Source organism: Heliangelus exortis, chromosome 17 (assembly GCF_036169615.1).
Source record: "Heliangelus exortis chromosome 17, bHelExo1.hap1, whole genome shotgun sequence".
NCBI classification, from domain to species: domain Eukaryota; kingdom Metazoa; phylum Chordata; class Aves; order Apodiformes; family Trochilidae; genus Heliangelus; species Heliangelus exortis.
This window is the reverse complement of record NC_092438.1, coordinates 2,188,793-2,216,415: the sequence shown is the minus strand read 5'-3', so window position 1 is coordinate 2,216,415 and position 27,623 is coordinate 2,188,793. Positions and strand designations below refer to the sequence as shown.

The 27,623-nt window shown below is 45.4% G+C and overlaps 1 protein-coding gene across 1 annotated transcript in view; it reads left to right on the top strand.

The window, feature by feature from the left end:
* The window catches only part of LMF1 (lipase maturation factor 1), a 192,373-nt gene that overhangs the window by 144,015 nt on the left and 20,735 nt on the right, over window positions 1-27,623 (top strand). Inside the window, exons 7-9 of the mRNA XM_071760568.1 lie at window positions 16,582-16,765; window positions 18,261-18,414; window positions 21,436-21,619. Of these exons, the coding sequence (XP_071616669.1) occupies window positions 16,582-16,765; window positions 18,261-18,414; window positions 21,436-21,619 (522 nt within the window). The remainder of the gene's footprint in view (window positions 1-16,581; window positions 16,766-18,260; window positions 18,415-21,435; window positions 21,620-27,623) is intronic.

Genomic DNA, 27,623 nt, shown 5'->3' with positions numbered 1-27,623 from the left:
AATAACCACTGCACTAAACCTCTTCATGGTCAAACTCTTCAAAGCTCCCAGGCTCCTCAGGCAGCTTTTGAACCCCTAAGACCCCACGTGTGCCCCCAGTAGATTCGTTGCATCAAGTCCATCCTTTTGCATGTGGCCCTTCAGAGCATCTTTTTTTTTTTTTATCTTCCCCTGCAAGCTTAAGTGCAGGGCTTGAGCTCCTTGGAAATGTTTTAACATTTAGCATAAAGTTTGACAGAAACTTTAATGTTTTTAATGTGCCTAGTGCTGAGTGGACACAATCAGTTCCTGCAGTGGAGGAATAAAGTTGAAATAAATATATGGAGTGTCCTGGTCCTCCTGGGCTCTGCACTCCTCCATCCCACCAGCCATCCCTGGGCAGGATTTGGTCCCTTGGAGAAGGAATTGCTCCAGGAGGGAAGAGATGGAAATTAGATGGAAATTCTCCTTTTTTTTTTAATCATAATTCTCACCAGCAAGAAATGGAGCTGCTGCAGGTGGAAGCATGAGGAGAAGTTCTGTAAAACCTCCTGTGTGCTCTGGGGTTGCCCAATGCCTTTTTTATTTTTTATTTGCTGTTGATTTCAGTCCCCACCCCTGGCAGTGTGGGGGTCACTCAGCTCCCGTTTGGGATGGAAGGAAAATCCCTTTTTTTTTTTTCTTTCTTCTTCTTCTTTTGGCCTCCCAAAATTTGTAACAAAGGTTTTACGTCCACCAGTTGGGTATTTTGTATTTTAAATGTGCAGTGCCAGGTGTCAGGGAGCTGGCCAGTTCAGTCGTGTCTTTGCTACAAGTTTTAACCCTTTTTATAACGCAGTGGAGGGAACAGCTCAGGGTAAGGGCAGTGAGAAGCATCCTGTGCTTGGGTGATGCAAAAAGGCTTCTGACCAACAGGGATGCTCAGGCATTGGGACTGTTTTGCACTTCCTCCAGGTTTCTTTTTTGGTGATTATTAAACATAGCATTTTATTTTATTTTTTATTTTATTTTTTATTTTGTTTTTTATTTTGTTTTTTATTTTATTTTTATTTTATTTTTATTTTATTTTTATTTTATTTTTATTTTATTTTTATTTTATTTTTATTTTATTTTTATTTTATTTTTATTTTATTTTTATTTTATTTTTATTTTATTTTTATTTTATTTTTATTTTATTTTTATTTTATTTTTTATTTTTATTTTATTTTTTTATTTTTTATTTTTTATTTTATTTTTTTATTTTTTTTATTTTATTTTTTCTTATTTTTATTTTTTCTTATTTTTTTTCTTATTTTTTATTTCACCTTATTTTTTATTTCTTATTTTTTATTTCTTCTTATTTTTTATTTCATCCTATTTTTTATTTCATCCTATTTTTTATTTCATCCTATTTTTTATTTCATCCTATTTTTTATTTTATCCTATTTTTTATTTTATCCTATTTTTTATTTCATCCTATTTTTTATTTCATCCTATTTTTTATTTTATCCTATTTTTTATTTTATCCTATTTTTTATTTTATCCTATTTTTTATTTTATCCTATTTTTTATTTCACCCTATTTTTTATTTCACCTTATTTTACTCTTTACATTCACTCCTCCATCTTCATTCTGGAGGCTCCTTCAGCCTTTCTTTATTAAACTCAAATGATACTCAGCCCCAGATAAGGCACCAGCTTCTTTTTTCCCCGTGTTTCTTCACTCCACAAGAGTTCCCTGGCTCTCCATGGCTCAGCTCCTCACCCTGATGTGTGTCAGCTCTGAGCGTGCTGCAAGAGGTTGGTTTGGTGGAAAAATCCAGCTCATCCTGGAGCTTGAAACCCACCCAGCCTTGGCTTCCAGTGGCACCGAGCAGCCAACCCAAGTTAAATATTTTACTGCAGATGTTGCTAAGGGCTTAGAGTTCCTGAAATGGTGGCTTTTTAATGAGGCAAGGAGAGGAGCTGCAGAAAGACAGAAATCAGAGCAGCCACCAGTGGTTTGCAGCCTGGTGTCACCCTGATCAGATGTGACATCCACCCCCTCTGCCTGCACATGTGGTCGGGTCCTTTCCTTTTAGCTTGAAGAGGAAAAGAGGAGTTGGAATCAGTGCTGGGATTGAAGTGCCAGGGAATTTGGGGAGCTGAGCCCCCTCTCCCTGCTCCAGCCAGCTCCTCCTGCTTCTGCACAGCTGCTCAGCCCAAGTCCTTGGATCTGAATCCTTCTGAAAGGGGCTTTATTTTATTTTTTATTTTATTTTTTATTTTATTTTTTATTTTATTTTTTATTTTATTTTTTATTTTATTTTTTATTTTATTTTTATTTTTTATTTTATCTTATTTTTTTATTTTATCTTCTTTTTTATTTTATCTTCTTTTTTATTTTACCTTATTTTTTATTTTCTTATTTATTTTTTATTTTATCTTATTTTATCTTATTTTTTATTTTACCTTATTTTTTATTTTATCTTATTTTTTATTTTATCTTATTTTTTATTTTACCTTATTTTTTATTTTACCTTATTTTTTATTTTACCTTATTTTTTACCTTATCTTATTTTTTACCTTATCTTATTTTTTACCTTATCTTATTTTTTACCTTATCTTATTTTTTACCTTATTTTTGATTTTACCTTATTTTTTTATTTTACCTTATTTTTTTATTTTACCTTATTTTTTTATTTTACCTTATTTTTTATTTCACCTTATTTTTTATTTCACCTTATTTTTTATTTCACCTTATTTTTTATTTCACCTTATTTTTTATTTCACCTTATTTTTATTTTACCTTATTTTTTATTTTACCTTATTTTTTATTTTACCTTATTTTTTATTTTACCTTATTTTTTATTTTACCTTATTTTTTATTTTACCTTATTTTTTATTTTACCTTATTTTCTATTTTACCTTATTTTCTATTTTACCTTATTTTCTATTTTACCTTATTTTCTATTTTACCTTATTTTCTATTTTACCTTATTTTCTATTTTACCTTATTTTCTATTTTACCTTATTTTCTATTTTACCTTATTTTTTTATTTTACCTTATTTTTTTATTTTACCTTATTTTTTTATTTTACCTTATTTTTTTATTTTACCTTATTTTTTTATTTTACCTTATTTTTTTATTTTACCTTATTTTTTTATTTTACCTTATTTTTTTATTTTACCTTATTACATCACATACACATCCCCTTCCCCTGTGCCCCTGCACTCAGCCCTCCCATCTGAATTTATCCCAAAAAACATTGTTTTCCCCATACTTTGCCTTTAATGCCTATTTAATCCCAATTTTTACCAAGACTTGGATGGATGCTAGGTGAAAAGTTTGCTTTTTTTTTTTGGATGTGTTCTCCTTCTCCAAGTGGGTTTTTGCTCTTGTTTTGGCAGTCATTGGCTGCATCTAAATATTGTAGGAAAAAAAGAAAAAAAAGTGAATTTCAAAGGAGCCTGCAGTGTGTGTGGAAAGGGAATTGAAGTATTTTCACCAGAAGTATTTTAGCATTCCTTCAATCAAGGGATATAAACAGTTCCATGTGATTTCTGGCTGATCCAGGATTTGAGAGAGCAGGGTTTTAATTCCCATCATTTCTCACAGAGGGAATTTTTGAACCCCCACGTGTCCTGGTGAAGAATTTCCTAATCAGTAGAGAAAAGGGTGGTGTGGAAAAAAAAGGCTTTCACTTTCTACTTTTAACACTGTTCTCCTTTATTATTGATAATTCAATAATCACCCAGCATTTATTACCTGGACTGCAGTGTGTAATTAGTGAGTTATTGATTTATGCCTATTGACATCTGTCCCAGATGGCAATTAAAGTGGGATAGACCTTGAATAAGGATATTTTCTAGGCTGAAAAATGCCTCTGCTGGATGCTTCTTTTTTTGCTCTGCAGCACAACCTGCAAATGAAACAGGTTCTGACCCAAATCTCTGCCGTGTCCTGGCCCAGAGGAGGTGATGGGAGAGGCCCCATGGAGCTGTAGCTTGGTGCCACTGCTCTCCAACCTGCTGTGCCTCGGACCCCTGAGTATTTTGGGCAAGACAAGGGTGCCAGGGATGCCCAAGGAGGGGTTTTCCATCCCTGCTGCAGTGTAAGGTTGAAGGGCCTTAATTTTGCCACTTTTTTTCTTTGCACGATTGATTGCAAAGCATCGCCACAGTGGCAGTGACTTTGCCTTGTCCTCTACTCCAGATTCCTAAGGAACATTCCTAAGGAATAGGAAGATTCCTAAGGAATATGGTCCTCTCATTCAGGGGGATGTATGATCTGCCAACATCCAGGCAGCATTTCCTCTGCTGAGGGGTTTCCACATCCTGATGCTACCTTCATCCATCCATCTGACACTCCCACTCGGTTTCCTCTCCCACAAAAACATCTCCAGGCTGTGGACAAGGTGTCCTCCCAAACCTTGCATTCTGAATATCACCCGCCTGGGTGGTTTTAGAGGGATCAGCCTCTGGTGGGAGTAGGACAGGACCACACCAAGGCCACCTCTCAGTAGCCACACGGTGTCCCATGGGGCCTGGTTCTGTTTAATACCTTCATTGATGATTTAGATGAGGGGATTGAGTCCATCAGCAGCAAATTTGCAGATGACACCAAGCTGGGGGCAGTGTGGATCAGCTGGAAGGCAGGAGGGCTCTGCAGAGGGACCTGGACAGACTGGAGAGTTGGGCTGATTTCAATGGGATGAGGTTCAACATTCCAAGTGCCAGGTCCTGCACTTTGGCCACAAGAACCCCATGGGGAGCTCCAGGCTGGGCACAGAGTGGCAGAAAGGGAGCTGGGAGTCTGGATTGCCAGGAAGCTGAAGAGGAGGCAGCAGTGTGCCCAGGTGGCCAAGAAGGCCAATGGCATCCTGGGCTGGCTCAGGAAGAGCGTGGCCAGCAGGTCCAGGGAAGGGATTCTGCCCCTGTGCTCAGCCCTGGGGAGGCCACAGCTTGAGTCCTGTGTCCAGTTCTGGGCCCCTCAGCTCAGGAAGGAGATTGAGGTGCTGGAGCAGGTCCAGAGAAGAGCAAGGAGGCTGGGAAGGGATCCAGCACAAGTCCTGTGAGGAAGGGCTGAGGGAGCTGGGGGTGTTGAGGCTGGAGAAGAGGAGGCTCAGGGGAGACCTCATCACTCTCTACAACTCCCTGAAAGGAGGTTGGAGCCAGGGGGGGGTTGGGCTCTTTTCCCAGGCAACTCTCAGCAAGACAAGAGGGCACAAGAGGTCTCAAGTTGTGCCAGGGGAGGTTTAGGTTGGACATTAGAAAGAATTTCTTTCTGGAGAGGGTGCTCAGCCATTGGAATGGGCTGCCCAGGGAAGGGGTGGATTCTCCATCCCTGGAGATATTTCAAAAGAGCCTGGATGTGGCACTCAGTGCCATGGGCTGGGAACCACGGGGGGAGTGGAGCAAGGGTTGGACTTGATGAGCTCTGAGCTCCCTTCCAATCCAGCCCATTCTAGGATTCTATGACAGCCACTCCTGGAGCTCAAACCAGAGGTTCCAGAGGCTCTGCAGGAATTTGTCTCCATCACTTCCAGAAGCTCATCCAGCCAGTGCAAGCTGCCCGTGTCACCCTTGAGGCTTTTGACAGTTTTATAACCTTGAATTTGCACCTTCTGGAAAAGTGTGACACTTAATGATTAATTGCAGCACTGGAATTTTTTCTTATGATGTCTTAATATCCGAGTCTGTAGCAGACCTCAGCAGAGAGGAAAAATAAAAACCTGCAGCAAAATGCTCCCAGAACAACTTGACAAGGCAAGGACTGCCCAGGCCACTCTGTGCTGTCCAAAAGGCACGGTTATATTTAGGATTATTTTTTTAAGGCTGTAATGCTATTTACTAGGTGTCTAGCTCCAATTTGAAACTGGCTCGAAAGGGAAGCTGTGAAACAGCTTTTCACAGGAGCTTTCTTCAGTCACTTTCCAGCAAGAAAGTTGCTTTTGGTCTTGCAAAGCAGCTGCTGGTTGTTAAGCAAAGCAGGCAGGAGCTCAGCATTAAACACCACAGCTCTTGCACTCTCAGACCTTGGTGCTGTGCTAGCAAGAAAAAAAAAAAAATAGCATTTTTACAGTCTGGCAACTGCTTTTAGCTTATTTGATGTTATCTGCCTTATCTTGTTAATGTTATCTCTTATCTTATTGATGTTATCTGCTGGTGACATCAAAGCTGTTCCATGTTGATGCACGGATCACCCAGCACGTGTGGATCCTGGGAGCTGGGGGTGGTCTCTGGTAGTTCCTGGAGACCAAGTGAGTGCTTGAGGGGCCTCACCCTGTTGCTTTTAACCCAAGAAGAAAATACCAGGCATGGGATGGTGAATTCCAGCCCTGAGTAGTCACCTCTGCAGGCTCAGGTTTGGTGGTGGTGATGATCTTCGAGCATCCTGGCTGGGACCAGGGTTCCTGGGGAAGGTGCTCAGAGCTGGGGCTGGCCCCTGTCATCTTTTGCTGAATCCACAAATTCTGATTGGAAAAAATCCTTTCCAACCTGCTCTCCCCGTGGAGGAGGCAGATGGAGGGTAGAGCCTGATGTCCCTCAAGATGCTCATAGCATGAGGCTCTTTCCAGCAGACCCCATCTGGAGATACCACTGAAGCAGGGCATTTCTTGCTGGACTTCAACTTTATATTTGCTATAAAAGTATTTTTAATGAGTGGGATGGAGCTGGTTAGTGAAACTCTTGGCCCATTAATAGATGTAGAACTTTTTAAATGTGCTGTTTGACTTTATTGATGAAATGAGCTAATGGGAACGAGGCTGCTCTCGTGCCGGGTGAGGAAACCCAGGTGTGTTCTGGGGGAAAAGGGCTTTGGTTTTCCACAGTTCCCTTGTCCTACAGATGGCTCCTGAGGTGTTTTGCAAGCAGCATGTCCAGAGCTCTGTGCTGGTAGTGAGATGTCACCTCCTCAGGATCCCAGGAAGGGCTGTGGTGTCCCTGACCAACCTGACCTGGAGTTTGGGTTGAGATCTCCTGCATCCTACATCTCCTGCATCCTGCATCTCCTGGATTCTACATCTCCTGGCTTCACAGCAAATCCCACAGTCTCTTTTATGACAGTGAGTAATCAGGAACTGGGCTTTATGTCCCCTTTCAGAGTCCACCCAAGGCCCCATAATTGGATGCAAATGCAGTTTTCTGTGGACTGACTGTGGCCAGCCCCTGATCTCATGCTGGGACAAACCTGGGCAGTTTGCTCAGGGATCTCAGCCTCTTCTTGCTCCCCCTCCTCCTGACAGCAGCAGTAATTTTGGGGGTGACCTGCCAAGCTTTCTCCTGATGCTTGGGCTTTTTGAGTTGGTGCCCTATGGATATTCCCTGCCCGTGGGGCTGGTTTGGGTCAGCAGCTGGAATTGTTTCTGTGTTATCCTTGTACAAGCTCCAAAGCTGAGAGTCTGTGGAGGGGGTTTCACTCCCTCTTGTGCCACCCTCTTGCCATGTGCTGACATGTTCTCCATGGGGAAATTCTCTGTTTCAAACTTAGAGGACTTGATCTTGCCTAGATTTGCCTTCCCCTTAAGTAGCATCCTTATCTAGGAGGTGTGCTACTGGAATTTTTGGAGCCAATGGGAGGAAAATCAGGGAGAAATCACCTGGAATGGGTCCATTTAATGGAGGATGCTGCTGAAAAGCTCACTGAGGTTTGCTGGTCCATGGAAATGCTCTTTGGCCCACAGGAAAATAATAAATAAGGTGTTGAAAGGTTATTGCCATTAAGGATGTCTTTGTGACAGCTCCCCCCTTTAGGAAGTAACTTTACCATCAGGGCTGGAAAGATGTTGATAATTCAGAGCAGAGTAGCAAAAAAATTCCTTCCTTCTGTAAAATTATTCTTTCATTTTATATTGGTCCAACACTTCCCTAAACAGTCCTTGGGCAGTTCTTTAGCCTGAAACAAATTAATGGGGAACACTGTGGCCTCCAGCAAAAAAGAGTCAACGGGATCAAGCAACACCAAGAGGTATTTTACATAACAAAGCAGCAGAGCAGAATAAATGTGTCAAAGTCAGTAATTCAGAGGCACATCTGGGCTCTGCAGGAGCAGGACAGGAGGAGCCCACTTGTGTTTCAGACCCAAAGGGAGCAACAGATCCCAAATTCACAGAGTCCTCCAGTAATTGAGTTAAATGTATAAAATTTCCTGGGTTAGGGATCTGTACTACAACATCTTGGGCTGCATGATAAAGAAAAGAAATTAAATTTAACCCTTTGGGCACTGGGCTTGTCTCTCATCCCAGTTTGGAGGTCAGGTGGAGGGCTGGAGGGTGAGATTTATGAGTGTGGATATATATATATATAAAAAGTATAAAATCACTCCCCTTTCACTCTCTTGCTTCTCTTTAACATTTTTTCCATTGAAAAGCTGGAAGTTGTGCTGCTCCACAGAGCTGCTCTGCAGTCAAATCCCATAATCTGTGGGAAGGGCAGGAGGTGGTTCCTAGAGCTACAAATTAAAACTGAGCACGGGGTGAGACATTTATATTGCTTTGCATTTAGATCAAGAACAAATGTTGGGTAATGTACCAGGAGTGGGAAGGGTTTGGTTCCCTGGTGCTTTAGCACTGTTCTGTTTGTAACTTTACACCAGGTACTTAGGCCAGGGGCAATTTGTAATGTGTCAAAATCAGAGCTGGTGTAAGGACAAGTTTCAGTTCAGATTGTTGCATGGCTGCATTTGAGCATCTTGGACACGGGATCAGACCCAGCCAGCACGGGGTTAGGAAGGGCAGGTCCTGTCTGACCAACCTGAGCTCCTTTTATCATCAGGGGACTGCCTGGGGGATGAGGGGAAGGCTGTGGATGTGCTCTACCTGGACTTCAGCAAAGCCTTTGACACCGTCTCCCAAAGGATTCTCCTGAAAAAGCTGTCAGGCCACAGCTTGGACAGGGGCATCTGTGCTGGGTTAGGAACTGGCTGGAGGGCCGGGCCCAGAGAGTGGTGCTGAACGGGGCTGCATCAAAATGGCGGCCGTGGTGTCCCCCAGGGATCAGTGTTGGGCCCAGTGCTGTTTAATATCTTTAGTGATGATTTAGATGAGGGGATTGAGTCCATCATCAGCAAATTTGCACATGACACTAAGCTGGGGGCAGTGTGGATCAGCTGGAAGGCAGGAGGGCTCTGCAGAGGGACCTGGACAGACTGGAGAGTTGGGCTGATCCCAACGGGATGAGGTTCAACATTCCAAGGGCCGGGTCCTGCACTTTGGCCACAAGAACCCCATGGGGAGCTCCAGGCTGGGCACAGAGTGGCTGAGAGCAGCCAGACAGAGAGGGAGCTGGGAGTCTGGATTGCCAGGAAGCTGAAGAGGAGGCAGCAGTGTGCCCAGGTGGCCAAGAAGGCCAATGGCATCCTGGGCTGGCTCAGGAAGAGCGTGGCCAGCAGGTCCAGGGAAGGGATTCTGCCCCTGTGCTCAGCCCTGGGGAGGCCACAGCTTGAGTCCTGTGTCCAGTTCTGGGCCCCTCAGCTCAGGAAGGAGATTGAGGTGCTGGAGCAGGTCCAGAGAAGAGCAAGGAGGCTGGGAAGGGATCCAGCACAAGTCCTGTGAGGAAGGGCTGAGGGAGCTGGGGGTGTTGAGGCTGGAGAAGAGGAGGCTCAGGGGAGACCTCATCACTCTCTCCAACTCCCTGAAAGGAGGTTGGAGCCAGGGGGGGGTTGGGCTCTTTTCCCAGGCAACTCTCAGCAAGACAAGAGGGCACAAGAGGTCTCAAGTTGTGCCAGGGGAGGTTTAGGTTGGACATGAGAAAGAATTTCTTTCTGGAGAGGGTGCTCAGCCATTGGAATGGGCTGCCCAGGGAAGGGGTGGATTCTCCATCCCTGGAGATATTTCAAAAGAGCCTGGATGTGGCACTCAGTGCCATGGGCTGGGAACCACGGGGGGAGTGGAGCAAGGGTTGGACTTGAGGAGCTCTGAGCTCCCTTCCAACCCAGCCCATTCTAGGATTCTATCTCTATTTCTGTTCCTCCTCAAGAGTTATTTTATTCCTCAATATTTCCATCCTATCTCTAGCTCTACAAGTATTTATAAATATTTTAAATATTCACCTCTTTTTTTTTTAGGGATAAATAGGGGTCTTTTTTAAGACAGGTCCTTAAGCTCCCAGCCACAGCCACAAATCTGTAGGTAACATGTGAAGAGTAAAGAGTAAAGTGAAGAGTAAAATGCTCTGGATTCTGGCTGATTGCTCTGTTTCTTAATGTATCATTTGTCACTCTCTGGTCGTGTCCAAGTGACCCCCCCACTAACCAGAGGTGCATCTCAAGGTTTCTTATTTTCTTATTTCTCTATCAAGTGTGGTAATAAGATGTGAGTTTTCACCTATCACCTTGTGGGGAGGAACTTTGCCTATGAAGTCATGGTTTGAAAATCAAATTTGGACTTTTAGCTGAGCTGGTGAAACTCCCAGGGAGCTGGGTGGGTGCTTCCACCCTTTTTTGGACATTGAGGGATGAGGTCTCTGAAGAGCATCCATGTGTCCCCATCCCAGGGATGGAGAAAAGGCTGTTTCTTGAGCTGTGTTTTGGCATCTGAACTGAGATCACTTTACTGACTGCACATCCAAATTAAACCAAACTCAGACCATGCTCTTCTTTCTCATCCTTCCAGCACATCTGGCTTTGCTCCTTTTTCTCCTGGATTCTTCCAAAACCTTTCTGAGTTTCTGTGGCATTCCCTGAACCATTTTATCTGCTGTCTAAAACAGAAGGATTGGACAGGGGTGATTATTTTCCTCTGGGTTTTTCTGCACTAACCAGCTCTGCAATGCAGGGAGTGAACCCTCCTGCAAGTATTACATAGAGAAGTTAAATTAATAATAGGGGAAAATTAAATGTTTTTGCTGTTGTCATTTAATGGAATTTTTTTTTCTCTGTGCCTACAATAACTTTGGGGGAAAATGACATATATATGAGTTTTTCAAGCTGAAGTCAGATGGGGGAAGGACAATCTGGTTGTCTCTGTGGGAAGCTGTTCTCAGGACACTCCAGTAGCATTAAAATCAAATCTGCCTTTTGAGGCTCATCCTTCCTATTTCAGGAAGAACCAGCTTTTGTTGGTAGGAGTTCCAGCTTGTCCCATGAGCAGGAGATGCTTTGGTGGCAGGGTCAGAGGGCTCAGAAGAGTGGAGTTAACCAGGTAACCAAACCCAAAGCAGCATCTGCCTGGCTGGAGACCACTGTGGGGTTTTCTTGTCAAAGCTTCATGCCAGGCAGAGGGGCTGTGGGGCAAGGAAGTGTCCCCAGTTCAGCCTTTAGTGCTTGTGCTCCCAGTTCCAGTGGCATCAGAGCCAGCCCAGGGGAAAACCAGAAAGGGAGGAGGTGGCTGCAGGGTGAGGAGTGATGCTGGGAAGCAGGGAAACAGATGGAGGTGGCTGCTGCCAAATCTCCCTTTCCCCTGGTGTCACCCAGGACTTGTCCTGCTCCAAGGCATGGTCTGGTTGGGTCATCTCCAGGCTCCCACTTGTCTCTGGTTCCTGGAAGTACTTTGTGGAGGGTCTGGTGTGGGGGGTTTTCTCATCTGGGACCTGGTTGTCACTCCCAGGATGGACAGGGATGGGGACCAGGTGGCCCTGCCAGCTCCAGAGAGCAGAGCACACACGTTGCTGGGTGCTGACATGGGCTCCTCCTCACCTCTGCTCCTGCAGAAATCCATAAAATCCAGCTGGAAAGACTGCTTTCCTCTTTCCTTGGTGACATGGAGGAGCATCCTTAAGTTCTGGAAATCCAGCAGCAGTGGAACCAATGAACCCCATCAGAAAGGGTCCTTACTGCTCTGGGATCTGTGATGAGGGAATCCAGGGGGGATCTGCAGAATCAGAAGGTGAGCTGGGTTCTTTTTTGAGCTGGGTTCTTTTTCCTTTGGCTTTCAGACTGAATAAGCAGTTTATTATTTTGGGTGCTAGGAAGGAGGTTTACTTCTGTCTGTATTTTTATTTTCTAGATCCTATTTTTTTTTCTTTAATTGGTAAACCTCATCTGTGTTTTCTCTTCCAATACCAAGTGTCTTTTTTTGTCAAGTGTCACCACTAAAAAGTCCTGTCTTGTGTGGCTCTTGAGGTAATGAATACCAGTAACAAAGCAGGATGACCTCAGCCACAAGCTGGAGAGAACTTCAAATCATTTCAGATGGATCTGAGCTTCAGGAACCCCACGGTGGGGCTGCTAAAAGCTGGTGCTTGAAATCCTGTCAGCATTGGTGATTTCTCTTGGAGAATTCATGGAGCTTGGGTGGAGTAATGAAAGAGTGAAGTAATGAAGTACCTGTCCTCTGAAGAGAGAAAAGAAAAAAATATATAAAGGAAGAGCCAGGATATTTCTGGGGAAAATAGTGGGGAAAACTGATGAGGAAGGGTATTTCTAAAAAGCTCCAAAAACCAGGGGGATGGCTGCAGCCCTGAGCTGTGTAGCAGCAGTTGTTGCCTTTCCTCCACGGGCAAAACAAGGGGCATGAGTAGGGGGAAACCACTAAATGCTTTTACTGAGGCTTCTGCAAGTGTTTCACAGAAAATCTCATAAACAAGCCAAGAAAATGGGGGGGGCTGGAAAAAGTAGGAAATCAGCATTCAGGAGACAAAACTCCTGGGAAGTCTATTCAGCAGCTCTCAAAGGCTTGCTGCCAGAGGAGAGGATTTATCCAAGGGGATTCCCGTTCCCCCAGGATCTTTTGGGATGTTCAGGGGTTTTGTTATTAATGTCTGAGATTGGGGAGACCTGGTAGAGGGGATTGGGGCACGGGGGGAGAATTCAGAACGATCTCAGCTGTGCATTCGAGGTGGCAGAAAGGAGAAATGTCCTGGAGTACAGAAAATCTTTGTGCTCTGGGAATATAAATCCTTCCAGCCTCTGATAAGGCTGGAGATGGAAGCTCTGGTTTGGTTTTGGGGCATTCCCTTCAGGAAAGATAGGAAAATATCCAAAGGATGGTGAGAACAAGCAGAGATCTGGAGTTGCAGGGCTGGAGCACCTGGGATTATTTAATCCAAATGAGAACATCAGTGAGAGGGAAGGGAAAGTTTTCCTCTGAATGAAGGAGAGAGAAGAAAACACAGTGTCTGGGATGGCAGAGAGCAGAGAATGGGTCACAGGATGAAATATTATTAAGAATAATTTTTCATAGTAAGGAGTGGGGAGGAGGTAGCCCAGGGACCTGGCTCCATCACTCAGCCCCTAAAAAGACTTTAAAGTGGAGCAGGTAGAGACAACTTTACCAAGGAAAGACTTGATGGCTTCTTTGAGGTCTCTTCAAACCTTTATAAGTAAATCAGAGTTCTTCCAAGCACCCCAATTTTGGCTTTTCTCTGCCAATGACTTAATACCAGCAAGCTCCAGAGACCCCGGAGCCTGCAAGCTCCATCAGCAGCTCCATCAGTGGTGTTTAAGAGTTTACAGCCTGTTGTTTTTCTTCCTTCTGGACAAATATAGAGTCTGCTACACAGAATATGAGCTTCTCCTGCCTACTGTATGTTTGTAACAATCTGTGATTAAAAAAAAAAAAAAACCCAAAACAAAAAAAAAGCCCCAACCAGCCAAACAAAGAAGTCTAACCTGTAAAAAAGTTATGGGTGTAGGTGCCCATTTTCTGATGGAGGGTTTGGTAACAGTGCAGGGGACAGAAATGTAAGGAATAATTGTTTTTGGGCCTAGAACCAGGAAAACTACTTTTCCAAATTAATCCAGTGAGAGCCATGAATCCACAGTATTTCATATCACACGTCATAAAACTCCAGTCATAATCCATAAAACTGACATTATTAGTTTAAAAACCTCAGTTCCTCCTATAAGGAGCTCCCTCATTAGACATGCTGTAGTTTTATAACCTTAAAGTTCCTACCCAATTACTGTGATTAATACTGTGCTTTAATAAAAAAATTTTCAAAATCACCACAGGGGTTGATACCATCTGTTTGTTATAATTGGCCATTTAAATATTGTCCAGCAAGACAGAGACATCCAGGAAACCCAAATCAAGCCCAAGATAGGGAGGACACAACCCATCCACCCAGCCAGGGAGATTTGGTTGGGTTGGTAGGAGCACAGAAGGACCAAGCCTGGTGGAAAAGCTGGAATTCCTATGGGATGTGTGCAAGAAAATTCTGCTTTTTTACCTGAGAAGGGCTTTGAGCAACCTGGTGGAGTGGAAGGTGTTGGTCATCATCTTTAAGGTCCCTTCCAAGCCAAACCAGTCTGTGCAGCTGATGGGGAAGGAGCAGTGATGCTCTCTGTGCCCTGCCAGACCAGCAGAGACTCCATCTCTGGAGGAGATTTTTGTCCACAAGTGGGTGCAGAGAAGTCCAGACCTGCTTTGGAATCTGTGTGAAGAAAAACCTTGAGAAGTTTGATGGCTTAGAGCAAATCACTGCTGCCAGGCATGCACAGATCCTGATGTTCCAGGGAAATTTGTGTGGAATTCAACTTCCCACCAGGATCCAGCACAGTTCTGCTTTTTGCCTGGACAGGGAGAGGAGGAAACGGATCCCTAGGAGGCTTCGAGCAAGGAAAAGGAAGGATTTGGGTAAATAAAAAAATAAATCACAAAGGATGCCCTGAGTGCAGCATCTCCTGCAGAAGACACAGGTTGCTCAGCTGACAGAGTCCTGGCCAGACAGGTCCCTCAGGTGACAGAGACCTCGTGCAGAAACATCCATGGGACTGTTGGGTGGGACAGACACCCCTGGGGTGTTTGCAAGGTTCCCCCTTTTCCTGCTGATTGACTTTCAAGCAGGACATTGGTTTTGTTAACCCTTGGAGGTTGACAATTTTTTTTTTAACCCTTGGAGGTTGATAATTTTTATTAATCCTTGGGGGTTGATGATTTTTTTTTTAACCCTTGGAGGTTGATAATTTTATTAACCCTTGGAGGTTGACAATTTTTTTTTTAACCCTTGGAGGTTGATAATTTTTATTAATCCTTGGAGGTTGATGATTTTTTTTAACCCTTGGAGGTTGATAATTTTTATTAACCCTCAGAGGTTCATAATTTTTTAACCCTTGGATGTTGATAATTTTTTAACCCTTGGATGTTGATAATTTTTTTAACCCTTGGATGTTGACAATTTTTTTTTTAACCCTTGGAGGTTGATAATTTTTAATAACCCTTGGAGGTTGATGATTTTTTTTAACCCTTGGAGGTTGATAATTTTTTTTAACCCTCAGAGGTTGATAATTTTTATTAACTCTCAGAGGTTGATAATTTTTTTAACCCTTGGATGTTGATAATTTTTTTAACCCTTGGAGGTTGATAATTTTATTAACCCTTGGAGGTTGACAATTTTTTTTTTAACCCTTGGAGGTTGATAATTTTTATTAATCCTTGGAGGTTGATGATTTTTTTTAACCCTTGGAGGTTGATAATTTTTATTAATCCTTGGAGGTTGATGATTTTTTTTAACCCTTGGAGGCTGATAATTTTTATTAACCCTCAGAGGTTGATAATTTTTTTAACCCTTGGAGATTGATGATTTTTTTTAACCCTTGGAGGTTGATAATTTTTTTTAACCCTTGGAGGTTTGTTTTTGCAAAGCTGAGGGGTTCAGGGTGCTGGCAGCAAGGGCAGCTCCTGAGTGTGGAGCCTTGGCTGGAATGGTTGAAGTTGAAACCCTGTCAGGTTCCTGATTCCACCCACAGACCAGAAAGCACCAAACTTGTGTTATTTTTTAATCCCCTGATTAATTTTAATTTTTTTTTTAAGGTCTGGGAGAAATCAGATATCTTGCTTCTGACTTCCAAGCAGTAAAGAGAGGTGAATCACTGCTGTAAAAAAAATAAAAATAAAAAAAAACCAACCCAACCATCTCCCATGGACCACCCAGCTGCTCCATCCAAAGCTGTAAACTGAGCCTCAGTGGCAAAGTGCAGAATTATTTTCTTAATGTTCCTGCAACTGTGCAAGGCAAATCACAGCAGAAAAGGATCAGAGTTTTCCTAACAAAGCTGCTAAGTGAGAAATGTGTTAATGAACCCAGGCTGATTAATATGCATTCAATTAAATCACCTTTGGGTCAAAGGGGGAGCAGCAGCCCTGGAGAACAACGTTATGTTCAAGGACCCAACATGTGTCTGTAATTCAGATTTAAATACTTTTTTCCCCCCCCCTCCCTAATTCTGGATCATTGTCCAACTCAGGATAAATAAGTAATTTATTTTTTTTAACTAGACCCTGCTTAGGACTTTTATTATTTACTGTAATTGGTCAGATCTACCATGGGGAAGCTCCAGGGACCAACGTTTGAGTACAAAGTATTTTGGGGGGGGGACTTGTGATGCAGACACTGAAATTGGGAGCTCTAGGTCCTGGATCAGGTACTCTGCAGACTCCATGTGGGATCCTGAGTGAGTTTCTTCAAGGTGACATCCCCAGGGAGCACTTCTGAAATCCCAGTTAGGTGCCAAAATTCTCTCTGCCTGTTGCGCAGCTGTAACACATCCTCAGTTTTGATCTAACTCAGTCCAGTCTGTTTAATTTCAGGGTTTTGTTGTGGTTTTTTTTCAAGACAGGAACTGTCCTCTTACCATCTGTTTTGGGAAGTCCAAGCCAAACAGGTCCACCTTGGAGCTGGAGCCAGCATTTCTTCCACCACACTTTCCTCTTGTCTTGGGAGCGGATCCAACATCTTATGATGCTTTTTTTTCCCCTCCTAGGTCCTTCTGATCATCAGTGGCAACCTGAGTTTCCTCAACTGGCTCACCATGGTGCCCAGCATTGCCTGCTTTGATGACAGCACCTTGGGCTTCCTCTTCAGCTCCCAGGCAGGAGGGGTTAAGGACCACCTGGTGCAGATGCAGCTGGAAGGGGCAGCTGGGGAGCAGCATCCGAGGCCACGGGGTGAGATGTCCCCAAAGGTGGGGTTGGGGTTTTGGGTCTCTGTGCCTGACTCAGTCCTTGTGCCTCACCCCTCAATAAGGGGAGGTGGAATTGCATGGTTTTGTCACCAAATCACAGGGTGTTAGGGCTTGGAAGGGACCTCTGGAGATCATCTAGTGCAATGGCCCTGCCAGGTGGCAAAGGATGGAGGCCAGGGGATTTTTCAAGGTTTCCAGAGATGGAGACTCCACCACCTGTCTGAGCAGCCTGTTTATCTATTTATATATATTTTTTTAAATCTTAATTATTAATTTTGCCTATTTAAAATCAAAGATTTTAAATGGCAGCTGCTTCACAGCTGTCCTCTACCCCTGGTGGCCCAGTGACCCTCCTGCCTTTGAAGCTACTGGAGTTTCACAAGCACTTGTTCCCTGGTTCAATAACTGGGCTTGAGATTGGTCTTCCAAAAAGAACAGAATTGCTTGTTGATTGTGATGGGTCCAACTGCTCTTTCACTAGCTGAGAAAGAGACCTGGTTGCTGGGAAAGGCACCATTTTCCCCCCAAAAAATAATAATAAAAAAATAAAATAATAATAAAAAATAATAATAAAAATAAAATAATAATAAAAAATAAAATAATAATAAAAAATAAAATAATAATTAAAAAATAAAATAATTTTTTAAAAAGCCTGAAGGACTCGTACTGCTCTGGCAGGGGGTGAGAGGAGGCATCTGGTTGAGCTCCTTCCCAACCCAAATGATTCTGCAGAAATGTTCTCAGACTAAACAATTATTAATAGTTTCTGAGAGGGGCTCAAATAAACATCCCTCTCCTGCAGAGATAAGGGGAAAGCTCCATGCAATGGCTTTGAATCTGAGCCTGGGGCTGTTGATGTTAAATAAATGTAAAAGGGCCAGGAGGGTAGGAACCCCTCAGAGGTCACCTCTGCTTATTTGTCTGCTTGCAGCTGGTGTCCCAGTGCTGCTCCTGCAAACCCAGCACCTCTGGTGGAGCAGCAGGCAGCTCCTGGGGAAAGGATCACAAAAGAAAGGGAAGTGAGGGGTGAATGGAGCTTGTGAGTGAAGAAGAAGGAAAATGCAAGAAATTAATTTCTAGGGGGGGAGATCCTGAGGCAGGAGCAGAGCCCCGGAGGCTGGGGTGATTCCACAGCTCAGGAGGGCAGTTTGGAGCAAGGTGCAAGTGCCAGCTGCTTTTTTTCCCCTGCCTTAAAGCAATGATTAATCTGACATTTTCAGCATTTTTTCTTTTTAGCCCTTTCTCAGACTATTTAGAGAAAAGCAGATCTGGGCAGCGATAGCATCAGGCCCTTGGCAAGCTCAGGTTGGTTACAGAGTGTTTGCCAACCCCAACTCCAGAGCCCAGAGCAGCTGTGAGCACCCAGCCAGGGTCCTGCCCACCCAGGATGGGGATTCAGGCTGGGGCTGAGGAGGATGCAGAGCCCATCACCAGTCTTGGAATCACCTTTTTCTGCTCTTTTTTTGTGTCCCACACAGGCTGGTATGTCCGCAGGGTGGTGAACATCTCCTTTGGCCTCCTCATTGCTTATCTCAGCATCCCAGTGATCCTCAACCTCCTCAACTCCAGACAGGTCATGAACACCTCCTTCAACCCCCTCAGGATTGTCAACACCTATGGAGCTTTTGGGAGGTACTTTTTTGGGAGGTATCCTAGGGCTCTGCTCTCCAAGAGGCAGCCTGTGTGCCTGGAAAGCCTGCCAGCTGCCTCTAGGCTTGGGATATCTGCTCTTGGGAGAGAAGGAGAAAAGGAGAAAAGGCTTCTTTATCCTCTGAATTATAATTTCTGAAGTCTCTGTTTACAGGAAAAAAAGAGCAGGTTGTTTTAGGGTTTTTTTTCCCCACTGAAATTACACTGAAATTGGGAATTATAATTTCTGAAATACCTGTTTGTGGGAGAGGAATGAGGGAGCAGGGTTCTTTTCTGCTGAATTATGATTTATTTTCTTTGAGCTCCTTCTACATTATATTGATACATCCATTCATTTTATATATATATATATATATATATATTCATTATATTGATACAGCCAAGGTAATTGCAGGATTAAAATACCCAGAAGAGAATTCACCCAGGGGATGGTCTTCACCCACACCAGCCCACCCTATTTCTGGTGACCTTCTCTTCCCCTGCACCTGTTTGTTCTCCCTCCTGTAAATATTCATGTGAGCCATTGGGTAGCAGGGTTTGGGCAACAAAAGGAAGTGTTTTTTCCAGCCAGTGACTTGAGGAATTCATGGCTACAGGAAACTGTGGAGAAAAAAAATACATAAATGGCCTCAAAAAAGAACAAGGCAGATTGAGAGGACAGCTTTTGGCTGCAAGGTGGGACTAAGCAAAGGAAACATCTCCATTTTAAGTATCTTTGGGTTTTTGGGGGCCAGGACATCAGGCTGAGGTCAGCCATGGTTGGCCTCAATGTAACCATTCCTCTGACTTTTCCAGCTGAGAAAATGCTGGAAAACAGGGTTTCAGGAGAACACCTTCCCCAGGGGCTCCATCAGGGCCAATCTGCTCTGCTGCTCTCTGTCTTTGCCACCCCCTGGCCATGAGGTGTTCCCCAGGGATGGGAGCTCTGGGGTTAGTGGGCTCTGGATGAGGTCCCACAGCAGCAGCCACCAGTAATTAAATAGGTTTATAAAAGGTTGTTGAGAGGACTGGCTGAGTGGATGGTGAAGGGCTCACTGTGATGCTGAGGACACCTGGAGCACATCAAATTAATTTGATGTTCTCCCGACAGCAGAAATTTCTTTGGGAAGAAAGGACCAAAAACCTACAGGATTAAAAGTATCAAAGCTGTGGAAAATGCTCAAGTTTCTTTTTTTTTTTGAGAGAGAGAGAGAGAGAGAGGGAGAAATTACCCCTAAACCTCTTTGAAGGCTGGAGTGGTGAAGCCACGGGAGATTTGTTTTCTTTGGGTTGTTGTTCTTTTTCTTCTTCAGTCTATGGTTTCTGTTTCAACAGTTACCAGAACCTAAAGAGCATGTGATGAAATGCTGCTGTAATATGTTTGTAATTCCAGCCTATGTAAACCAATAAAAAGAGGATTGCAGCTTATAATGAATATACGATTATGTGAAACTTGACATATTTTGAATCACACAGTAGGAACATACTTTTATTAGTAATTTGGTGTCTCTGATTTACAGTGTGTTTCTAACCAGTGGGCAGCTGGCCACGGCTCATAACTCAGCCCTGTGTGTAGTATGGAACTTGGCTGGAGAATCCAGAAATCTCTTAAATGTAGGGAACAATTAGAAGTGGAGATGCAGAGCATTCCTTGGGTTGGGAGCATCTATCACTGGGAACCATCCGGGGGGGGGGGAAGGTGGAGGCTGTGTGTTTCCAAATTTTCAGTGGCTTGAGTTGGAGGAGGAAGGACCAAAGTAGTAAAAAATTAAAAGGGTGTTGGGAGCTGGACAGCTTTGATAGGCAGTTAGGTGTTGGGTATGGAAAACAGCTCTCCAGTGGAGGGGAGCTCACTGGGAAGCTGATGATGGTGCTTTCACACGGGCTGGAGAGGTTCTGGAGTCCTCACCTTGCTGCTGGGAGAGAATCCAAGCAGCCACGGGGCTGCACGTGCCCTGTCCTGAGGCTGAGGTGTTTTTTTACCCAACTTTTGATACCTCAGCTGCCTTGGGGGGGCTTTTTTTTTCGTTTTCCGCTTTTCTTGGCGCGCTTCGCGTTGGCTCGCACCTTGCCTCCTCCTCTTGGTGGGTTACAGCTCCAGGAGAGCTGGGGAGAGAAATATCTGGGTGTGGAGAGATGGTTAATGGTGGCCCAGGAGTCCTGAGGTGCTCCTGGTGGGGCTCATCACCTCCCCAAGGCTCAAGTGACCTGGGCTCCTTGAGAGCTTGTCCTGCCCTTTGCCATGGCCAAGGTGGGAGCTGGAGCTCAGCTTCCTTGTGGCCAGAGGTGCTGCAGGGAGAGCCAGGCTTGGAAAAGGGATTCTGGAGTGATCCCAGCTGGAAGCTGCTCTGCTGATCCCCCAGCTGGAGGTCTCAGGGCCAGAGCTTTGAAACTCAGAGGCTCAGCTGCCTGGGAAATGTCATTGGTGGCCTTGTCATTAGGGCAGCCACACACGTGCCAGTTCCAAGCCTGGGTTTTTGCACAAGGTAAAAACCTGGAGCTGTGTTTTGTGGCCACCTTGCATCTCTGTTTTCTCATCCCGTCAGGAGGTTGTGGTCAGAGAGCTTTTGTATCATGGGAGTCATTGGGGTAACAGAAGTAAAGGTTTGGTTCAGAAGCATGGGAAAAAGAGAGAGGTCGGTGCAGGCTGAAGATGCTCATGTGGGATTTGGGAGACACTTGTTATAGTCTCTAATTATGTTAACTAACAAGTTAACTAACAAGTTTTAGGCTCTGATAGAGAAAGACAGACCCATCACCTTCAGTCATCATCATCTTTTTGGGCCATAGTCCCTCCTGGGACTGGCACCATTGGGATGTGATCAAGGAGAGTGGGATTTTCTCCATGGACTTTGCTGCTGGAGAGAGAAAAACCTCCTGGATGGGCAGGTTCTCTGTAGGATCCATCAGGATCCAGCTGTCCCATGGGGTCGTTGACTCGTGTTGCCCTGTTGACTCTGAGGAATTTAACATTTTACCTGGCTAGAGACAAAAAAACATTTTTGATTGTGTTGTGTCCCACAGCATCACCAAGGAGAGGACAGAAGTTGTCCTTCAGGGGACATCCAGCCTGGATCCCAATGACCCTGCTGCTGTCTGGGAGGAATATGACTTCAAATGCAAGCCTGGGGACTTGAAGAGGAGGCCTTGCTTCATCACCCCCTACCACTACCGCCTGGACTGGCTGATGTGGTTTGCTGCCTTCCAGGTACATTTCCTTGGGTGCCTCTGGACCAGGAAAAACAATTTCTGGGACTTCACAGTGTGAGGGGATGCTTGAAGCCCTGGCTGAGTTAATTATGTTAAAAAAAAAAAAGGTTTTTTAATTTTTGCTGAGTTGAAGACATGGAGGAGGATGGCACCTGCCTGGGGAAGTGGTGGCATCCTCACTGGGTGGGGTTTGGACCCTCCATCCCTCCTGGGGATGTGGGCAATTAATTCAGGGGTGGCCCTGAATTAAAAAAGAGAAGAGGGAGGGAAAAGTTGTAGATCAGTTGCTTTGTATCTTTTTTAACCCATTCTGCAAAACCTCATTTGTGTGAGCCCAAATCTCTCAGGTTCTACAAACCTGAGCCTTTCATTAGGGGATCTGTGGAGGTCCCTTCCAGCCCTTAACTTGCTGTGATTCTGAGGCAAACCCATCTCAGATGGTCACAGGCTTTTCTCTTTTTTTTCCTGCATCCTCTCCTGGTGTATCCTCATCCCTCACTGCTCTTCCCCTTGCCCCAAACTTCTCTCTCTGCTTTTTTTGTGGTATTTTCATTTCGGCGCCTTTTGGATTCCTCAGCCATGACATAACCATCACTGCCTGGCTTTGGGTTTAGATTTACCCTGCTAGTTTTTTTGTGTGCTGGAATTTCATTTAATCTGCATTAGGGCTGCTTATCCCTCAGCAAGCAACCAGGGAAGGTTGGAACTCAAGGCAACAGAGGTGCCCAGCAGCACCCAGAGGTGCAGAGGGTGGGATGGGAGCTCTGGGTTTCAATCTGGTTTGGGATGTGGAGGAAAAATCCAGCTCACCCAAGCAGAAGGGGTTTTAAAGATGAGAGAAAAGCAGTTTGATTCCAGGGCAGGAAAGCTTTAAAATCCAAAGGGGTCTGGGTTTAAAATCCAAGGAGGATGGAGCATAAATCCTGGTGTTGAGGGTCACACCCCAGCACTGGTGCTGAGGATGCATGGAGGGAAGAAGAGGAGGTGACAACACCTCTTGGCATCTGTATTGTGAGTGTTTGATTCACTGAAAGGTTTGGTGCAGAAAGGAAAAAAAAAAGCTGAAAAGCAGGGATGACTCTTGGTAAAAATAAGCAAGAGGTCCAGGCACAGCAGCAGCAACTTCTGATCTGGATGTTTGGGCATGTAAATAACTGCTTAGGTGTGGAAGTAAATCCCATTTGGAGAGGCTGAGTGCTTGATTGAGGTCTGTGAGCTGTGGTTTTGCACCAGCTGTCCCCTGACAAGCTGGCTGTCCCTCTGTCCCCCCATGTGGCTGCAGAAGGCTCCATCCTTTGGGTATTGTTCAGCCTTTGGTTACACAGAGCTGCAGAAAGGAGGAGAAACCAGGAGCCAAAACCCCAGAAGACATTTGTGATTCCAGGCAAGTTTTGCAAACCCTGTACAGTAGTTTATGGAGTCCATAAAACCAAGTTACTTCAACCTCTGGATTAGATTTAATTTGTTTTTTAAAGTTCTGGATATATATATTTTTTATTTTTTTTTTTTTTTGTGCTGCTGCTCACCCCATCACCCAGTGGGCACGGGGATGGTTTAGCAGCTTGGTGGTGGTGAGGAGGGATGGAGCTGACACATCCAGCTTTGACAGGCTGCCAAAAATCCAGGAAGAAGAGATTTACCAACCCTTTGTGCTGCTTGGGACAGGGTCCTCTTTGCACCTCATCACTGCTTGACCTATGATACCTTCCTCTGCTCTGAAACCTCCCTCTGGCTGGAGCTGCAGGATGGGCCTGGGAAAGACAAACTGTGGGAGCCACCAGCACCTCTCTGGCTGGGAATGGGATGCTGCTCTACCTTGGAGTTGCAATTTCTTAGTTTGTTGCCTCTTAATTACCCTTCTGTAGCCCCATAATTATACGTAAGGCAACACAGCGTTATTTGCCAGGAAACAATTTCCATGCAGCTAATTTTATTCTTTATGTGTCTTTTCACTTGTTTTCTAAATCCCTTCTTTGTTTTGTACATCCTGACAAGCCCGAGGGTGCTGGAGCTCTGAACTGAAGCCCTTCCTTTAGTTCTGGTGGGGACATAACCTGTCCAGAAATGTCCGTGCTGCTGCTTCTCATCTGCAGAAGAGGAGAAGCTGCCACAAAGCAGCAGCAGCCTGGGGAAATCTGGGTGAACCTTCCCAGGAATTCCTCAGCAGCCACCTGGGATGGGTCCCCCTTGGCTGCCTGATCCCCTGGCCACCTCTGTTCAACGTGGGCTGGGGTGGCCTCCACACAAATCATGTCTCTTGGCAGGAGCTGAGGTTCAGGTTGCTCTGGATCACTCCAGCAGAGTGATTTTAAATCAAGGTCTGACATGGATGTTTTTAAAAGGAGCTGCTGCCCATTGGAAGGAACAGCATGGTGTGCTCTTTGCTCTTGCAGATGCCACCAAGCCAGGAGGAGAGCAGAGGACAAGGTCTAAAAGCAGTGTTGCTGGGTTTGGGACATGATGCAGGATGCTGGGATGGGATGGGGCAAAAGCATCATCCTCCAGAGAAGCTTCTTGGGCATCACAAGATGAGCAGAGGTCTGGAAAGGCATTGTCAGAAGGCAAACAGGATGAGCCTGGGGTTTGGTTGATGGTGTCATCCTCCTGCTACCCTCAGCCAAGCACCCAGTTGGGAAAGATGCAGCAGAGGGACCCAGAGAAGAGGTGCAGAAACCTCCTGTGGCAGCAGAATGAACAGATCTGCAGGAACATCCCAATGTCAAAAGAAGTTTGGGATGGGTGCAAGCCTACTGCAAAGGGACAGCAAGCTGTGTCCCCATGGAGAAGGGAGGAAAGAGTGGATGGAGTGGCAGAATGATTTAATCTTAGGAAAATTCAGCTTCAGAGCTAGGAAAAGCTTTGACCTCTTGACACCTGATTGCATCAGTGCAACGTGGTCCTGTTGGTGCAGGAGCTGGAGACACATCATTAAAGCTTTGCCTGTCCTCCAGGTGCTGGTGGGAATGTTCCTATAATTCTCTGGACTTCTCCTTCCTGGTGGGCACTTGCAGAAGCCCATCCACCACAACCCAGAGCTGAGCTGTGCTCAGAAAGTGTTACTGGCAGGTTTTTTGGCAGGCTGTGGCTGAAGGCAGCATCGTTAATAAACAGGAACCAGAAACCAAAATACTGCTCATAGTTTTGGGGCTTTGAGTTGGTCCCTTTTCCTGGTAGTGGGATGCCTTGGACTTTGCAAAAGCTGCTTGTTTATCATCCCAAAGGTTTTTTCTTCACCAGTGGGCAGCAGTGGAAAGCCTGCAGTGCTCTGGATAAAGAAAAATCAAAGGGAAGGCTTTTCCCCTCCTTATAATGGCATGCAGGTTATTTATTCTGCTCAGGGACTGCCTCTGGCCAAGGAGAGGGCACTCTTGGTGCTTACCAAATAATAACTGCTCAAAGAAATACCAAAGCTAATGCCCTCTTCATATTATTTTTGAAAGCCCATTATCTCTCTGTCTTGTACCTTGAAGCTGCTCCAAGAGGTCAGGATGGGCAGAGAAGCAGCTCAGACTGGTGCTGAGCATGGCCATGCAGGGTGTGTGTCCCAGCTAAGGCTTGGAAGTTGATCTCTAAACTTCAGCTGCTTCCCTAAGAGAAGGAAAAAACTTCAGGAGCAGTGGGGTTGATGCTCAGAGGATCTCCCCTGGGTGGTACCAGGGAGCTGTGATGGAACCTCTGTGCTGTCACCCACCAACTGGAGGGCCTGAGTGAAAAAAAAATTACTCTGCTTAGGGAGAAGGCAGAGGAATGGTTTTGTAAAATGTTTTATTCAAGCCTCTGTTATCTCTGTTATTCCAAACACAAAGTGCTCACAGGGAAATGGAACTTGCTGCTGCCAGGCAGCAGGATGGAGGAGGAGAAGGAGAAGGAGGAGGAGGAGAAGGAGCAGGAGGAGGAGGTGGAGATGGAGAAGGAGAAGGAGAAGGAAGAGGAGAAGGAGCAGGAGGAGGGGGAGGAGGAGGCAGAAGAGGAAGAGGAGGAGGAGGTGGAGGAGGAAAAGGAGAAGAAGGAGGAAGAGGAGGAGGAGGTGTTATGTGTAACCTGGTAAAACTGATTGGCAGTTTTCTCCTGTTTTTTGCTGGCAAAAGCAGCTCCTGGCTGATCCCACCCATCACAGTGCTGGGGGCTTGGGTCCTGGGCAGGGGACCTGTCACCTTCCATCCCTGGGCTGTGACACTTCCCTGAACACAGCCCAGATTTCCTGGACTCTCTGTTTGGGTTTGGGTTTTGGTTTTTGCCTCCCTTTGCCACCAGAATGAGTTAAGCAGGGGGTGGTCAGGGCAGCTCAGCTCCATCAGGCTCCCAAAGCTTTGGTGCTGGAAGCAGGGGGGGAAGGGTGAGGGGGCTGCACGGGGTGGAAATTTCTCACCACAGCCTTTGCTGGGGCCAGACGTGTTGTAAATTTTACAAGAAAAACACTTTACAAACCAGAAGTCCCACTCTGGTGCACATGGAGCTGCTAATGAACAATTTGGAGACTGTGTGAGCTCCAGAGCTGATGCCACCACTGCACAGCCCCGTGGTTTGGAATCAGGGCTTGGGAAGTTTTGGGATCCTCCATAAAGCTCTGGCTTCTGGAGCCTGGGAGTTTTTCTCTTCTCCTCCACCTTCTCTCCAGCTTCCACATGGGAACCCTCACACCTCCCAGCTCCTCCAGAAATAGTGCTTAAAATCAGGCAGAGCCCTTTCAAAAGGGAGGTGCAGGATGCTGGAGGTCTGACTGGGGATCTTTGATCACCTCCAACTTCTGTCCCACTTCTCAGGTGGTCCCAGGCTGCACCCACCCTCCCAAAGCCCAGCTTGAGCTGAGCACCTCAGGCATGGCCAGGGGGTACAGAGTGGTTTGGAGTATCTGGGGATGAGTTGCCCCATGAAGTGATGTGGTTGAGCCTCTGGGGATGCTGCCAGCTCCTCCTGCCAGCCCTGGAAGGGTTAGGGTGAGACTTGCAAGGTTTGGGGTTAACATCCCAAGTGATGCCAAGCTCCTTGCTCCATCCCACTGGGGCCATGGGGACCTGGATGCCTGCTTGGGAGCCACCAGCACCTCCTCTGTGCTGGGAAGGGGACTGGGAGAGAGGAGACAGCGTGGGTGCTGGTGCAGGAGGGTGTCCCAGGGTTAACCAGGGCTCTGGGATGAGCAGAGCATGAGATGTGGCTGGCAGGGGACCCAGCCTTGACTCCACCACCCACCCATCCATGCAGCTGATGGGAGGGGGAGGCAGCCAGAAGCAGGTGGATGGGGAGGGCAAATATTCAGAGAAAATCCTTGACTTCAATATGTGGGGGTTTCCCCTAACTTGCAGGCAGCAAGGGTCAGAAACCCTACGAGGCAGAGCTGCCTTTCCACCTCCTTTTGCTGTTTCCCAGCTCTCCTTTGCTTCCCTTGGCAACAGAAATAACAAACTTTACCATCAGGACAGATTTCAGAGGAAACTTTGCCTTGGTGGCTCTGCAGGGTCCTGCAGGTACAGCCCTGGGTTTTGCTTTCCCACAGTGTCCCCTACTGCTTGCATTCAAAAATCCATTTAGGTGCAGATTACAACAAGGAGGGAGGAAAAAAAAATAATAAATAAAATCTCAATGGAAGCAGAAGGCAAAGAACAGCAGCAGCAGGGAAAATGCTTTTCACAGAGCAAGAATTCCCTGTGAAGAGCATGAGATGTGTGAGGCAGCTTGGGCAGAGCTGAGCTGCTCCTTTTGGGGGCAGATTGGGATAATTTGGGGCTCAGTGCAGGTGTGGGGTATGGAGAAGAGGATTAAAGGAAATAAAGAGGCTGCAAGAGAAAAGAATCAGAAAGAGAAAAATCTTTTTTTTTTCCCTGTGACAACACAACCTATTTTAAAGTGATGGATGGTCATTGCAAAAAATACCCTTACCATTCCTCTGTGGAACTTCTGCTAAAAGAAATTACTTGGAGCAATTACAGGACCTCAAGGTGTTTGATCCCACAGGATCTGTTTTCTTGCAACGTGAGAAAATCCATCATTTGCTACCTGAATTG